We start from the raw sequence: 17,040 nt of genomic DNA, 5'->3' as shown, positions 1-17,040 counted from the left end.
ATAGGTTTTACAGTAACTACAGACACTGCTGCTGCAAATAAGGCAAGAGAGGAATGTGCAGCATGTATTACGGTAACTGCACGGCTTTGTTCTGTGGCTTTACGTGCTGTTATAACGTTACGTTACAGAAGTTTCCATGAACACAACCTCAGCTGAGGATGTTTATTACCCACGGAGAAGATCTTCAGGAAATAATGAATGAAAGGACGTCGTTTGACAGCAGATTGAACTTGTATTAGGCTGATTAAATGAGTTTAAAAAGAGAAAACGTTCTGACTAAAAGTAATGACTAAAATGTGATGACTTTTACTGACTAAAACTGGAGTTGTCGTCGTCTAAAGCTGGACTAAAACTATAAAGTATAAAAATGATTTCTTGTGTCTTCAGATGTCAAACATCTAAGACCAGGTGCACCTCATTGAGCAACCACCTGGGAAGAGCTAGAGAGACAAGTGTAAGATTTATACTGACGAGAAAAAGGATTTCAAGGGTTTAAACTAACTGGTTGGTTTGACAAATGCACGCCTGATTAACGGCCCCACCTCGTAGAAGGAACGTCGAGGAAAGAAGGCATGAAAAAGGAAGATGAAAAACAATGAGTGAGAGGAGAAGGAATAAGTAGACAGACGTTCGGACGCACAGCGGAATAAGATGGAAGCCAAAGGTAAAAAAAGTGAGGGGATGTAAGGTGAGCAGCGGACGTTAAAGGAAGAAAGGAAGCAGAAAGACAAGACGAGAAAGAGGAAGAAAGAAGAAGAAGGCGAACATCAATCTTAGCTCATTATCATTTGGCTTTGGTGAATCTAGGACACAGTCCCCACTGAGTGCTACACACACACTCACACACACACACACACACACACACACACACACACACACACACACACACACACACTCCATTACGTGATCCAACATCATCCGTTGGCTGCTAATGCTTTTCTGTGTGAACCTCGACTGAAAAAAAAAAAGGAAAATCAATGCTTCATATCCAGCGAGAGAAACCATGAGTGTTTCTCACCGAGGAAACATCCCATAATGAGTGTCTCTTTTCAGACGCCCACTGGCTCTCAGCGCTCTTTATGTCTTAATATGCCCCCGTCCTGGAGTTAGACGAACAGAAACATCAGCCCTGTGTTCTGATCGATGATGATGATGCAGTTTTAAAGTTTAGAGCGGCTTTTGTGTTTCTTTCAAGGCCATAAACTCCCTCAGTGCTCGATGCCGCTGCAAAGACCCAACGTATTACTCCACACTTCCAGCAGCGTCCCTCCCCCTCTGAGATGAATCATTGGGAAGATAAAACTAATGGCTCTTATGATGCCGTATTTGTTTCTGCCCGACAGACAACAGCACAGCAGCCCCTTATTATGTATGATATGAATGAAGCCACAGCAGAGGGGTCCACTGAACAAACATTGTCTTTTGCTGTAACACTATGCAATGTCTTCCAGGAAGGTGCTGCCAATCATATCAGTGTCTTTGAATTTGGTTCACAGTCTTGCTCCCCATTATGGCATGAAACTGCATTTCTACCCTCTCAGACCACTCCTAGTGTACATCTTATAGCTATGATTTGTTTATAACCAATAATAAGCTTCTTCTTCTGGGCATTCGGCATTCAGACCTGGGTCAAATGAGTAGACGTGGGTAATTATCGCCTCGGCTCTGATCGGCATTGATGGGAACACAAAACCTGTGTCGACACTCTAATCTCCGCCCCCTTTCCGGCGTGATGCTGTGCTCTGTCGGTAACTTCTGCGACTCCTCGTCATCTCAGCTACAAAGTACGAGTTACGTGAAGTGTCGGGGAGGGCAAGAGAAAAGAAGAGCAGAGAAAGGAGTGATTGGTAGCTGTATAAACGGAAGTAATGTACAGTTCAGCCTGTGTTTGTGCGTAATAAAGCCTACGACTCCTCAAGACTCAAGCCGCCCTCCCGTGTCTTGCTTGCGACATGCTGCTGGCGTATTAAAGTGACGGGAGTTAGCCCCGAAGCTAGCTACAGCTTTGGCCCAAGAGCAGAACAACAATAAGTCTCTCCTGTGCTTTCTGACTACGGTCAGGATGCTTGAGCAGGAAAGATTAACAACGGCTCGGCTCGTTAGTTTCCTCCATTGGTTTGTAGCAGGCAGCGTGTTTTCACCACCTGTTGGAACACAAGGAACACTACTTGAAACTCATACTCTGCCCCTGACTCAGTAGGGTCACGATCTGTCCCGTATTTCAGTGAACAACTTTTATCAAGTATAAAATACGTCTCTATATGCTGTGAATGAGATGGACTGGAGGTGATCCACGCATAGCTTATCAGTTATTGTAACATATAACACTGAGTTGTTTATTTTTACGTCTCTGTCATAAGTCATGACTATTGAGTTTATATATCCTTTAAAAAAAGATTTAAAAATGTAATAGGGAACCAGGACACACATGGTGATGTGGATAATACCAGTTTTAATGTCAGGAGGTTTAAAACTTCACTGCTGTGATGAGTAACTCGCTTCTAGGAGACGTCTTCGACTACAATTGTGACCTACCTCAACGAGCATGTATGAAACGTCTACACTCTCCAGATTCATCCAGTCAGTACAGTCTGCAAGTGAGCTGCAGGACCGAATCATCTGGTGCATTCAGGTCCTGAGGAGATCAGAGCTTCAACAATGAACTTATTTGATAAATGTGCTGAAATGCATCTAAAATAAACCTTTTACTCAAAACGACATGTTGAATTTTACATGTTCTTCTTCAAATATGCTTTAAGGACTTTATAAAATACGTCAGAAAAGGTTGAGAACATCATTTCTTCTGCAGCATTCATTTCTCTATTTGTCTTCTGTTGTGTTCAAATTATCATCATTTAGCCAAACTGTGTTTTAAGGGCAGCAGAAGAGCTGATTTCAAACACAAACCCTCTGATTCAAAGAACAGTTTCCCTCCTCAGGTTGAAACAATAAGTGTTTTTAAATGAGAAATGAACTCTGCTGTAAACAAACACAAAGTATCGCTCTCAAACCGCTCCTCTTCCTGGAATGAAGCAGAGCTTGATAACCCCTCCTTCTTCTTCCCGCTCTCTCACAGCCAGCTCCACTCTGACTCAGATACTTCCTTGTTCCCTCCTCTTCAGATCTACAGGTTAAAGATGGGTGTAACCAACAACAGGTGACACTCCCTGCAGAAACACTAGATCAGAGTTCAAACTAGTTTTAGTGTTGAGGAAGTGAAACTCAGACAGTCGTTGTAACTGAGCGGTGAAATGGCGCAGAAAGGAGTTCAGCTGGACCAGGAAAGCTTCTCTTGTTCGATCTGTCTGGATCTACTGAAGGATCCGGTGACTGTTTCCTGTGGACACAGCTACTGCATGAACTGTATTAAAACCCACTGGGATACAGAGGATGAGAGGAGAGTCTACAGCTGCCCTCAGTGTAGGCAGACCTTCACACCGAGGCCTGTCCTGCTGAAAAACACCATGTTAGCAGTTTTAGTGGAGGAGCTGAAGAAGACTGGACTCCAAGCTGCTCCTGCTGATCACTGCTATGCTGGACCTGAAGATGTGGCCTGTGATGTCTGCACTGGGAGAAAACTGAAAGCCTGCAGGTCCTGTCTGCAGTGTCTGGCCTCTTACTGTGAGAAACACCTGCAGCCTCATTTTGATGCAGCTCCATTCAAGAAACACAAGCTGGTGGAGCCCTGCAAGAAGCTCCAGGAGAACGTCTGCTCTCGTCATGATGAGGTGATGAAGATATTCTGCCGTACTGATCAGCAGTCTGTCTGTTATCTCTGTTTGATGGTCGATCATAAAGGCCACGACACAGTCTCAGCTGCAGCAGAAAGGAGCGAGAGGCAGAGAGAGCTCGGGGTGAGTCGACAAAACATCCAGCAGAGAGTCCAGGACAGAGAGAAAGATGTGAAGCTGCTTCAACAGCAGGTGGAGGCTGTCAATCGCTCTGCTGATAAAGCAGTGGAGGACAGTGAGAAGATCTTCACTCAGCTGATCCGTCTCATGGAGAAAAGACGCTCTGATGTGAAGCAGCAGGTCAGATCCCAGCAGGAAGCTGAAGTGAGTCGAGTCAGAGAGCTTCAGGAGAAGCTGGAGCAGGAGATCACTGAGCTGAGGAGGAGAGACGCTGACCTGGAGGAGCTGTCACTCACAGAGGATCACCACCAGTTTCTACTCAACTACCCCTCACTGTCAACACTCGGTGAATCTACAGACTCATCCAGCATCAAGATCCGTCCTCTGAGGTACTTTGAGGCTGTGACAGCGGCTGTGTTGAAGGTCAGAGATAAACTACAGGACGTTCTGAGGGAGACATGGACAAACATCTCACAGACAGTGACTGAAGTGGATGTTTTACTGACACCACCAGAGCCCAAGACCAGAGCTAAGTTCTTACAGTACTCATGTGACATCACACTGGATCCAAACACAGCACACACACTGCTGTTACTATCTGATGGGAACAGAAAAGCAACAGTAATGAATAAACATCAGTCTTATTCTCGTCACCCAGACAGATTCACTGGACGGAGTCAGGTCCTGAGTAGAGAGAGTCTGACTGGACGTTGTTACTGGGAGGTGGAGTGGAGAGGAAGAGGAGTTTGTGTAGCAGTCGCATACAAGAATATCAGCAGAGCAGGGAGCGGGTATGAATGTGGATTTGGATACAATGACAAATCTTGGGCGTTACAGTATTACAACAACAGTTATATCTTTAGGTACAACAATGTTGACACTCCTGTCTCAGGTCCTCGGTCCTCCAGAGTCGGAGTGTACCTGGATCACAGAGCAGGTATTCTGTCCTTCTACAGCATCTCTAAAACCATGACTCTCCTCCACAGAGTGCAGACCACGTTCACTCAGCCTCTCTGCGCTGGACTTTGGTTTTATTTTACTGGAGACACTGCTGAGTTGTGTAAAGTGAAATAGACAGAAGTCATGTAAGGGACAGCAGGTTAACTTCTGTGTTTTAATTCTTCAGCTTCATTTTATTCATGTTTGTTGCTGAGAGCTGATTGTTGTCACATTTTTCACCTGTCAATCAAACTTTATGGGCGGGACTTTGACATCTTCTCATGTGTTCTGTAAATGTCTGAGATCCTTTAAGTGACGCTCCTTCCTGTGTGTGTTTATCCATGGAGGCTTTCACTGCTCATGATGACTTACGTTCACATGAACTCACATTTCTCTGCGTGAAAATTTAAACTTCTCTCTGCTCTAAATGTTTGTTGATTATTTGTATCGATCGTTTATATGCTGTTGTTTCTGTTCTCATTCATGAGTGTGAAGAGAGAAAGCATCAGACCTTTCTTTAACGGACACATTTTGTTTTCACCACTTTGTACATTTGTAGAAATCTATAATCACATTGATATGAAAATGTTTTGTTGATTTTTAAACTGATGAAAAATGTCCTCTGAGGTATTTTAAAACCTTCAATTATCATGATGAAATCAATAGTTTAGATTGTGGTCAAACTAACTGATGGTGTGGATGAAGTGAATCTGTTCATGAAATCAGGAACAAGAATCATTGAACAGACTTCACTGATGTGATGTGAACAAACTGAAGTTTGACATCATGAATAAACGAACATGATCAAAGTCTTTTCTTCTCGTCCTCATTGATTGAAAGCTGTCCTCGATGCTGTGAGTCTTCTCTTCAGAGGCGTCAGTTATCAGTTATCTCAACATGACTTTACACCGTTTCACATTAAAACAATCCTTCAAGGTTTAACCCTTTAGACCCCAGCAGAGTTTGTATACTCAGGCTGTTTGAGGGGCAACATTAAAATAAAAAGAGCACCAGTTGTACGCCATGGGGCACTAGTGCGCAGAAAGTTGTGATGCGAAACAAGAATAGGGGCAACTAGGGTCAAACGTAGGCATCCCATGAGGGCACATTGTCTCACACGTAGTCAGTGCAGAGGCTAACTCATTTTCCAACATGTATCAATTATCCACTTGAAGGGCACCCAGAGGGCACGTTGAGACAGATGCTAGGAGAGGAGCAGATCTGTGTGTGTTTCTCATGCTCTCCTCTTGACTTAATAACATCGCGATCTGTCCGTACTTCTGCGCACAGTTACTATAAAGTATAAACTACCTCTCTCCATGCTGTCATATGTCCATAGGCTGTGTAGTTCATATATTTCACTGATAAACACGGAGCTGTAGAGGAGCATCAGGCTTCATGAAAAAACAAAGTTTTATGTCACGTCATCACTTCAGTCCGTACTCGCCCGCTCCCTCCCTCCCTCTGAGCGCCTGCACAGCAGCTCTCCCCCTCTCTGTGCTGTGCGTGTGCATCACAGTTATATGATGTTTTTAAAGTCTTATTAAGGTGAATGAGGCTCTGTGTGTGTTTGCATACAGAGCGGGAAAGTGAGATCCGATCACAGGTGGTCACTGAAGACGCTTTTGAGGGGCTCGTTAATGCGAGGTGTGAAAAGCTGTGCTTAAAGCTGACCACTTGTGATCGGATCAACCAGGACACCAATGATGATGTGGATAACACCAGGTCTGAACAGGGCCACAGAGGCGTCAGTTTAATGTCAATCTGTTTCATGAGAGCTACAAACTCCTCAGAGGAGGTTTAAAACTTCACTGCTGTGATGAGTAACTCACTTCTAGGAGACGTCTCCGACTACAATTGTGACTCAACTACACGAGCATGTATGAAACGTCTACACTCTCCAGATTCATCCAGTCAGTACAGTCTGCAAGTGAGCTGCAGGACCGAATCATCTGGTGCATTCAGGTCCTGAGGAGATCAGAGCTTCAACATTGAACTTATTTGATAAATGTGCTGAAATGCATCTAAAATAAACCTTTTACTCAAAACGACATGTTGAATTTTACATGTTCTTCTTCAAATATGCTTTAAGGACTTTATAAAATAAGTCAGAAAAGGTTGAGAACATCATTTCTTCTGCAGCATTCATTTCTCTATTTGTCTTCTGTTGTGTTCAAATTATCATCATTTAGCCAAACTGTGTTTTAAGGGCAGCAGAAGAGCTGATTTCAAACACAAACCCTCTGATTCAAAGAACAGTTTCCCTCCTCAGGTTGAAACAATAAGTGTTTTTAAATGAGAAATGAACTCTGCTGTAAACAAACACAAAGTATCGCTCTCAAACCGCTCCTCTTCCTGGAGTGAAGCAGAGCTTGATAACCCCTCCTTCTTCTTCCCGCTCTCTCACAGCCAGCTCCACTCTGACTCAGATACTTCCTTGTTCCCTCCCCTTCATATCTACAGGTTGAAGATGGGTGTAACCAACAACAGGTGACACTCCCTGCACAAACACTAGATCAGAGTCCAAACTAGTTGTAGTTCTGAGGAGGTGAAACTCAGACGGTCGTTGTCACTGAGCGGTGAAATGGCGCAGAAAGGAGTTCAGCTGGACCAGGAAAGCTTCTCTTGTTCGATCTGTCTGGATCTACTGAAGGATCCGGTGGCTGTTTCCTGTGGACACAGCTACTGCATGAACTGTATTAAAACCCACTGGGATACAGAGGATGAGAGGAGAGTCTACAGCTGCCCTCAGTGTAGGCAGGCCTTCACACCGAGGCCTGTCCTGCTGAAAAACACCATGTTAGCAGTTTTAGTGGAGGAGCTGAAGAAGACTGGACTCCAAGCTGCTCCTGCTGATCCCTGCTATGCTGGACCTGAAGATGTGGCCTGTGATGTCTGCACTGGGAGAAAACTGAAAGCCTGCAAGTCCTGTCTGCAGTGTCTGGCCTCTTACTGTGAGAAACACCTGCAGCCTCATTTTGATGCAGCTCCATTCAAGAAACACAAGCTGGTGGAGCCCCGCAAGAAGCTCCAGGAGAACGTCTGCTCTCGCCACGATGAGGTGATGAAGATATTCTGCCGTACTGATCAGCAGTCTGTCTGTTATCTCTGTTTGATGGACGATCATAAAGGCCACGACACAGTCTCAGCTGCAGCAGAAAGGAGCGAGAGGCGGAGAGAGCTCGGGGTGAGTCGACAAAACATCCAGCAGAGAGTCCAGGACAGAGACAAAGATGTGAAGCTGCTTCAACAGCAGGTGGAGGCTGTCAATCGCTCTGCTGATAAAGCAGTGGAGGACAGTGAGAAGATCTTCACTCAGCTGATCCGTCTCATGGAGAAAAGACGCTCTGATGTGAAGCAGCAGGTCAGATCCCAGCAGGAAGCTGAAGTGAGTCGAGTCAGAGAGCTTCAGGAGAAGCTGGAGCAGGAGATCACTGAGCTGAAGAAGAGAGACGCTGACCTGGAGGAGCTGTCACTCACAGAGGATCACCACCAGTTTCTACACGACTACCCCTCACTGTCAACACTCGGTGAATCTACAGACTCATCCAGCATCAAGATCCGTCCTCTGAGGGACTTTGAGGCTGTGACAGCGGCTGTGTTGAAGGTCAGAGGTAAACTACAGGACGTTCTGAGGGAGACATGGACAAACATCTCACAGACAGTGACTGAAGTGGATGTTTTACTGCCACAACCAGAGCCCAAGACCAGAGCTAAGTTCTTACAGTACTCATGTGACATCACACTGGATCCAAACACAGCAAACACACGGCTGTTATTATCTGATGGGAACAGAAAAGCAACAGTAATGAGTAAACATCAGTCTTATTCTAGTCACCCAGACAGATTCACTGGACGGTGTCAGGTCCTGAGTAGAGAGAGTCTGACTGGACGTTGTTACTGGGAGGTGGAGAGGAGAGGAGAAGGAGTTCATGTAGCAGTCGCATACAAGAATATCAGCAGAGCAGGGGGCGGGGATGAATGTGTCTTTGGATACAATGACAAATCTTGGGCGTTACAGTGTTACAACAACAGTTATCACTTTAGGTACTACAAAGTGAAAACTCCTGTCTCAGGTCCTCGGTCCTCCAGAGTCGGAGTGTACCTGGATCACAGAGCAGGTATTCTGTCCTTCTACAGCATCTCTGAAACCATGACTCTCCTCCACAGAGTCCAGACCACGTTCACTCAGCCTCTCTGTGCTGGACTCGGGTTATATTTTACTGGAGACACTGCTGAGTTGTGTAAAGTGAAATAGACAGAAGTCATGTAAGGGACAGCAGGTTAACTTCTGTGTTTTAATTCTTCAGCTTGATTTTTATTCATGTTTGTTGCTGAGAGCTGATTGTTGTCACATTTTTCACCTGTCAATCAAACTTATGGGCGGGACTTTGACGTCTTCTCATGTGTTCTGTAAATGTCTGAGATCCTTTAAGTGACGCTCCTTCCTGTGTGTGTTTATCCATGGAGGCTTTCACTGCTCATGATGACTTACGTTCACATGAACTCACATTTCTCTGCGTGAAATTTTAAACTTCTCTCTGCTCTAAATGTTTGTTGATTATTTGTATCGATCGTTTATATGCTGTTGTTTCTGTTCTCATTCATGAGTGTGAAGACAGAAAGCATCAGACCTTTCTTTAACGGACACATTTTGTTTTCACCACTTTGTACATTTGTAGAAATCTATAATCACATTGATGTGAAAATGTTTTGTTGATTTTTAAACTGATGAAAAATGTCCTCTGAGGTATTTTAAACCTTCAATTATCACGATGAAATCAATAGTTCAGATTGTGGTCAAACTAACTGATGGTGTGGATGAAGTGAATCTGTTCATGAAATCAGGAACAAGAATCATTGAACAGACTTCACTGATGTGATGTGGATAACACCAGGTCTGAACAGGAGCACAGAGGCGTCAGTTTTAATGTCAACCTGTTTCATAGCAGCTACAAACTCCTCAGAGGAGGTTTAAAACTTCACTGCTGTGATGAGTAACTCACTTCTAGGAGACGTCTCCGACTACAATTGTGACTCAACTACACGAGCATGTATGAAACGTCTACACTCTCCAGATTCATCCAGTCAGTACAGTCTGCAAGTGAGCTGCAGGACCCAATCATCTGGTGCATTCAGGTCCTGAGGAGATCAGAGCTTCAACATTGAACTTATTTGATAAATGTGCTGAAATGCATCTAAAATAAACCTTTTACTCAAAACGACATGTTGAATTTTACATGTTCTTCTTCAAATATGCTTTAAGGACTTTATAAAATAAGTCAGAAAAGGTTGAGAACATCATTTCTTCTGCAGCATTCATTTCTCTATTTGTCTTCTGTTGTGTTCAAATTATCATCATTTAGCCAAACTGTGTTTTAAGGGCAGCAGAAGAGCTGATTTCAAACACAAACCCTCTGATTCAAAGAACAGTTTCCCTCCTCAGGTTGAAACAATAAGTGTTTTTAAATGAGAAATGAACTCTGCTGTAAACAAACACAAAGTATCGCTCTCAAACCGCTCCTCTTCCTGGAATGAAGCAGAGCTTGATAACTCCTCCTTCTTCTTCCCGCTCTCTCACAGCCAGCTCCACTCTGACTCAGATACTTCCTTGTTCCCTCCTCTTCAGATCTACAGTTTGAAGATGGGTGTAACCAACAACAGGTGACACTCCCTGCACAAACACTCGATGTGTAGATCAGAGTCCAAACTAGTTGTAGTTCTGAGGAGGTGAAACTCAGACGGTCGTTGTCACTGAGCGGTGAAATGGCGCAGAAAGGAGTTCAGCTGGACCAGGAAAGCTTCTCTTGTTCGATCTGTCTGGATCTACTGAAGGATCCGGTGGCTGTTTCCTGTGGACACAGCTACTGCATGAACTGTATTCAAACCCACTGGGATACAGAGGATGAGAGGAGAGTCTACAGCTGCCCTCAGTGTAGGCAGACCTTCACACCGAGGCCTGTCCTGCTGAAAAACACCATGTTAGCAGTTTTAGTGGAGGAGCTGAAGAAGACTGGACTCCAAGCTGCTCCTGCTGATCCCTGCTATGCTGGACCTGAAGATGTGGCCTGTGATGTCTGCACTGGGAGAAAACTGAAAGCCTGCAAGTCCTGTCTGCAGTGTCTGGCCTCTTACTGTGAGAAACACCTCCAGCCTCATTTTGATGCAGCTCCTTTAAAGAAACACAAGCTGGTGGAGCCCTGCAAGAAGCTCCAGGAGAACGTCTGCTCTCGCCACGATGAGGTGATGAAGATATTCTGCCGTACTGATCAGCAGTCTGTCTGTTATCTCTGTTTGATGGACGAGCATAAAGGCCACGACACAGTCTCAGCTGCAGCAGAAAGGAGCGAGAGGCAGAGAGAGCTCGGGGTGAGTCGACAAAACATCCAGCAGAGAATCCAGGACAGAAAGAAAGATGTGAAGCTGCTTCAACAGCAGGTGGAGGCTGTCAGTCGCTCTGCTGATAAAGCAGTGGAGGACAGTGAGAAGATCTTCACTCAGCTGATCCGTCTCATGGAGAAAAGACGCTCTGATGTGAAGCAGCAGGTCAGATCCCAGCAGGAAGCTGAAGTGAGTCGAGTCAGAGAGCTTCAGGAGAAGCTGGAGCAGGATATCACTGAGCTGAAGAGGAGAGACGCTGACCTGGAGGAGCTGTCACTCACAGAGGATCACCACCAGTTTCTACTCAACTACCCCTCACTGTCACCACTCGGTGAACCTACAGACTCATCCAGCATCAAGATCCGTCCTCTGAGGGACTTTGAGGCTGTGACAGCGGCTGTGTCAGAGGTCAGAGGTAAACTACAGGACGTTCTGAGGGAGACATGGACAAACATCTCACAGACAGTGACTGAATTGGATGTTTTACTGACACCACCAGAGCCCAAGACCAGAGCTGAGTTCTTACAGTACTCATGTGACATCACACTGGATCCAAACACAGCACACACACAGCTGTTATTATCTGATGGGAACAGAAAAGCAACATTATTGAGTGAACATCAGTCTTATTCTCGTCACCCAGACAGATTCACTGGATGGTGTCAGGTCCTGAGTAGAGAGAGTCTGACTGGACGTTGTTACTGGGAGGTGGAGAGGAGAGGAAGAAGAGTTTGTGTTGCAGTCGCATACAAGAATATCAGCAGAGCAGAGAGCAGGTATGAATGTTTATTTGGATACAATCACAAATCTTGGGCGTTAGATTGTAGCTACAACAGTTATCACTTTAGGTACAACAGAGTGAACACTCCTGTCTCAGGTCCTCGGTCCTCCAGAGTCGGAGTGTACCTGGATCACAGAGCAGGTATTCTGTCCTTCTACAGCATCTCTGAAACCATGACTCTCCTCCACAGAGTGCAGACCACGTTCACTCAGCCTCTCTGTGCTGGACTCGGGTTTTATTATACTGGAGACACTGCTGAGTTGTGTAAAGTGAAATAGACAGAAGTCATGTAAGGGACAGCAGGTTAACTTCTGTGTTTTAATTCTTCAGCTTCATTTTATTCATGTTTGTTGCTGAGAGCTGATTGTTGTCACATTTTTCACCTGTCAATCAAACTTTACGCGCAGGACTTTGACATCTTCTCATGTGTTCTGTAAATGTCTGAGATCCTTTAAGTGACGCTCCTTCCTGTGTGTGTTTATCCATGGAGGCTTTCACTGCTCATGATGACTTACGTTCACATGAACTCACATTTCTCTGCGTGAAATTTTAAACTTCTCTCTGCTCTAAATGTTTGTTGATTATTTGTATCGATCGTTTATATGCTGTTGTTTCTGTTCTAATTCATGAGTGTGAAGACAGAAAGCATCAGACCTTTCTTTAACGGACACATTTTGTTTTCACCACTTTGTACATTTGTAGAAATCTATAATCACATTGATGTGAAAATGTTTTGTTGATTTTTAAACTGATGAAAAATGTCCTCTGAGGTATTTTAAACCTTCAGTGATCCTGATGAAATCAATAGTTCAGATTGTGGTCAAACTAACTGATGGTGTGGATGAAGTGAATCTGTTCATGAAATCAGGAACAAGAATCATTGAACAGACTTCACTGATGTGATGTGAACAAACTGAAGTTTGACATCATGAATAAACGAACATGATCAAAGTCTTTTCTTCTCGTCTTCATTGATTGAAAGCTGTCCTCGATGCTGTGAGTCTTCTCTTCAGAGGCGTCAGTTATCAGTTATCTCAACATGACTTTACACCGTTTCACATTAAAACAATCCTTCAAGGTTTAACCCTTTAGACCCCAGCAGAGTTCGTATATGTTGCTGCAGTTTGAAAGCCGGGGTATCTTATTTTGAAATAAAAATCTTTGCAGTATTCAGAGTCTCTCCTGAAAAGTGACTCTGGATTCTGCAGCTCAAAGTCCCATGGTGCTGTTTTGAAACTCCAGATGGAAAGAGAAAGACAGGGTGACAGAGAGGGGAGTCAGAGGGCGCCGTCTTCTTTGTCTCCGTTTCATCTGAAAAAATGCAAACTTCCAGTTTTTAATCCCTCAGTGCAGCCGAGCACCAGTTGTACGCCATGGGGCACTAGTGCGCAGAAAGTTGTGATGCGAAACAAGAATAGGGGCAACTAGGGTTCAACCATGGGCTCATGAAGGCACATTGTCTCACACGTAGTCAGTGCAGAGGCTAACTCATTTTCCAACATGTATCAATTATCCACTGGAAGGGCACACAGAGGGCACTTTAAACCAAGGAAAATCTCACAATAAAGCAGTTTCTGTTCAAAAGGCTGTGTCTCCCAGCTGTGGAGGCAGGCTGAGCTGTTGCTAATTTTAGCTTACAAGTGATGTGGGAGTCATAAGTCAATTGTTCAAAATGTATTACTCTTTTTACTGACTCGGGAGCAGGGGCGGATCCAGACTTTTTTGACAGGGGTGGCCCAACTGACAACTGACACTTCTGCAGGGCTGGCATGAACATTAAAGTATCTAAAAGATGTCGTATTCCTGTAGTGGGGTTTTTTAACTTTAAAAAGTAAACGTGGCAACATATACATTTTCTTAGATTTATTCTCAAAAACATGTATGTCCAGAGTAACAACTTGAAGCACTAACAAAAGGAAAAGTGCCACATTGAAGTGAAAGAAAGCTACGAGCAGCCTGTTGCAACACAGCTCAAATACTCTAACAAGGCAGATAACCAATCATACTTTAGGATTTTGGGGTGGCACCTGGGGTGGCCAATCGAATTTCAAGGGGGGCCCAGGCCACTCCTAGCCACCCCTCTGGATCCGCCCCTGTTCAGGAGTCACAAGCCCTCATCCATCCCCTCAAGCCGCTCCCACAGTCTGGTGCTGGAGCACGCTCCCTGCCCTGAGCTGAAGGTCTGACTCGAGTTATGAATTACTCACTCCATCACTCCCTCAGTACCCGCTTTCCCAACACGGCAGGGCACAAAAAGCACTTTTTCCGCACACAATCATGGGTAAACGAGCGTCACAAACCTGCGAAATGACTCGCTTTAATATCAGAAATTGGTCAATTAGGTCCAAAAACAATCAGAAGGTCTAGAAGAGCTGCACGATTAAATCTAATCTCCATTAATGTTAACGGAGTGCTAAACCGGATCGGGTGACGGAAGTCATGCTCTATGGGTGTTTGGGCCAGTGGGGAATTCAAGCTCTGGGTAACTGACTCAAGTGAGTCGAAAACCCGACTCTCTTTAGTTACATACAACCTTGAGTTATTAAAAAGAGTCAAACCTCCCATCTCTTCTTACTAGCTGAATACGGTCGTCTATTCGATAAAAGGATGTAGTTACAAACAACAGTGTCATGACCTCAAACAGTAAGAAAGTGTTTGGCTGGAGGTGTCAAGCTGTTGCTTATGTAAAACTGATAAATGTGCAAATAAACACCTGCATGCTACTGAACAAGTTCAGTCAGACACCTCAAGTTTGTAATAGCTTGAAAGGTTTATTGAAGCAGAACATAGCTTGTGTTTGGTGTCTCGGCTCTGACCTCATCACTCCTTGCACATCTATTTTACATGCAGAAGCTTGAGGAGTGATGAGATAATGGGCCCTATTTAGATGGCCGAAGGCGCGCAGTCTAAAACGCATGGCGCCAAGTTATTTAGGGCGTGTCTGAAGCATTTTTGCGCAAAGAGGTTGACTTAAGTACCTGGTTAATTCATAGGCGTGTTTTCAGCATAACATGAATCAAAGCCTCCTCCATGAATCACCACCGTAACGCTGTGGAGGGGTTTGCGTGTCACCGTGAACCTGGGAGTTGTGTTGTCCGGGGCACTACCCGGTCTCCCAAGGCAAATTGGTCCCAGGGGAGGGACCAGACTAAGAGCGGTTCAAAAACCCCCTATGAAGAGGCAAGAACGTGGGAAAGCTACCTTGCCCGGATCACGGAGACCGGGGCTACCCCCTGGAGCCAGACCTGGGGGGTATGCTCTTTGGCGAGCGTCTGGGGCCTGGGCTTTTGTACATGGGTCCCGGCCGGGCTCAGCCCAAACAAGGAACGTGGAGCCGCCGCCTTGTGGGCCCAACACCAGCAAGGATAGGCATAGGGGTCGGGTGCATTGCAAATCGGGCAGCAGGCCAAGGCAGGGACCTTGGCGTGCTGATCCCCGGCAGCGCAGACTGGGATAGTTGGGCTCACGTCCACGCACAGCTCTGGTTCTGGAACCAAAATCCTGGAGAGGGGCTGGACTCTCGCCTTTTCCGGAGTTGCCCAGGGTGAGAGCCGCCGGGTGGGTGTGAGGATACTCACAAGCCCATGAGTTTTCCCCAGTGAAAAGAGAGGGTCACCTCTCTGCAACTGCAAGCTGGGAACGTCTGGCGGAGGCCCCTGTCTGCGAGGTCTTCAACTTCCACCTCCAGAAGAATTTATCTTTATTTATATTTATCCGGGGGAGGTTGGGGACATGGAATCCAAATGGGCTGCGTTCAAAGCCTCCATTGTGGAAGCGGCTACAAGGAGTTGTGGCCAGAAGGCTGTCGGTGCTCACAGGCGCTAATGGTGGCGCAAGATCTTTTTTTTTTAATGATTATTTTTTTGGCTTTTTGCCTTTATTCATAGGACAGCCGAAGAGAGACAGGAAATGTCGGGAGCAGAGAGTGGGGGATGACATGCACCAAATGGATCGGCAGACCGGGAGTCGAACCTGCGATCAGTGCGACGAGGACTGTAGCCTCTATACATGGGGCGCCTGCTCTACCAACCGAGCCAAACCAGCGCCCCTGGTGGCGCAAGATTACTTGGTATTTACACAACGTGGGCGCTGGGCGTGAAAATGACGACTGCGCTGGGTGAAAGATAGCAATGACACTTGAGCTGCACACTGTAGCACTTTGCGCCGGGTGGACGATAGGGCCCCACATCTTAAACCCCCTAGTTAGAGCCTGCAGGTGGATGCTGGGGTGGTGGTGGGGCTCAAAGTATGAGGGCAGTACTGGCGCAGGGCAACGGCGGCAATGACAGAGCAGAGGGACGGACCGGACATCATGCAGCTTAAATAGAGGCCACATTGGGAGGAAGGTGTAAAATCAGCGCAGCTTGAGTTGCTCCTTTTGTGACCTAGTTTTAAAAAGATGATCCAAATAAAATCAACATATTCTGCATGTGCACCTGAACCCAAAACCAAACCACTCTTTCCTTGTTTAGGCTGACTACATCTGAAGCAGCTGCTCATTTAGTCTGTATGTAAAGTTCCGGGTCAAATCTCACTCACCTTACAGTCTGTGCTATGTTTATTTTTTAATTGCCAAAAAGACATAAAACATAAGAAATTAAAGCAGTAAAACAGATGGTGTTGGAAGGTAGGATATGAGGATCACAGGAAGGTTCAGACTTTAAACGTGCGTTTCAAGAAGAGACTTAAATGAAGAGGCGCTCATCTCTTCTGAATCGTCTGAGGGGCCATAAAGACAAACGAGTGCATTTTGGATTGATTGCAGAGAGGAGAGAGATCTTTTGATAGAGATAGAAAAAGGGAAGATTATCTGGTCTATGATGAAATAACAGCATGTGTTACTGTCTGAACGTAGAAAGAAATGGCTACAGAACAGCAGTAAATCTTGTTACCTCCTATAGTTTAGAACAATGGTGTGTTCCCTCTCCACACATAGGTCTTGAGGCTGTTCATACAACAAAAACAAATGGCAGCGTCGTTGCTTGTACACGAGCTCAAAACAACCTGCGTTTGCAGTTTCCTGACAAGAAACCAGATGCAGTTTCGTTATTAATGACTTCATCGCCTGGAAAAACAGCGCGGGCTGTG

General features: G+C 45.3%; 3 protein-coding genes and 1 pseudogene across 3 annotated transcripts in view; 3 read left to right on the top strand and 1 right to left on the bottom strand.

Annotated features, from left to right (window-relative positions):
* mmp24 (matrix metallopeptidase 24) overlaps positions 1 to 17,040 on the bottom strand; it is a 105,561-nt gene that overhangs the window by 19,015 nt on the left and 69,506 nt on the right. The window lies entirely within an intron of this gene.
* On the top strand, positions 3,252 to 4,824 carry LOC138606241 (tripartite motif-containing protein 16-like). The gene is made up of 2 exons (XM_069678702.1): positions 3,252 to 4,644; positions 4,733 to 4,824. The coding sequence occupies exons 1-2, from the start codon at positions 3,252 to 3,254 to the stop codon at positions 4,822 to 4,824; spliced, it is 1,485 nt and encodes a 494-aa protein (XP_069534803.1).
* LOC138606240 (tripartite motif-containing protein 16-like) lies at positions 7,375 to 9,064 on the top strand. Its single transcript, XM_069678701.1, has one exon. It carries the CDS (start codon positions 7,375 to 7,377, stop codon positions 9,046 to 9,048), a length of 1,674 nt encoding a protein of 557 aa, XP_069534802.1. The 3' UTR covers positions 9,049 to 9,064.
* On the top strand, positions 10,557 to 11,606 carry LOC138606242 (E3 ubiquitin/ISG15 ligase TRIM25-like; annotated as a pseudogene).

This window comes from Semicossyphus pulcher, unplaced genomic scaffold (assembly GCF_022749685.1).
Source record: "Semicossyphus pulcher isolate SPU_LCO1_2020_fin unplaced genomic scaffold, fSemPul1.0.p SCAF_3, whole genome shotgun sequence".
In the NCBI taxonomy this organism is placed as follows: Eukaryota; Metazoa; Chordata; class Actinopteri; order Labriformes; family Labridae; genus Semicossyphus; species Semicossyphus pulcher.
The sequence above is the reverse complement of the archived record's forward strand: the minus strand, read 5'-3'. Positions and strand labels throughout refer to the sequence as shown.

What these genes read in the sequence shown, in the direction of transcription:
- LOC138606241 (XM_069678702.1), top strand. Translation starts at nt 3,252, where the DNA reads ATGGCGCAGAAAGGAGTTCAGCTGGACCAGGAAAGCTTCTCTTGTTCG. An exon ending in CAGCAGAGCAGGGAGCGGGT is followed by an intron (nt 4,645 to 4,732) that starts ATGAATGTGGAT and finishes CAATGTTGACAC; the next exon opens with TCCTGTCTCAGGTCCTCGGT.
- LOC138606240 (XM_069678701.1), top strand. Translation starts at nt 7,375, where the DNA reads ATGGCGCAGAAAGGAGTTCAGCTGGACCAGGAAAGCTTCTCTTGTTCG.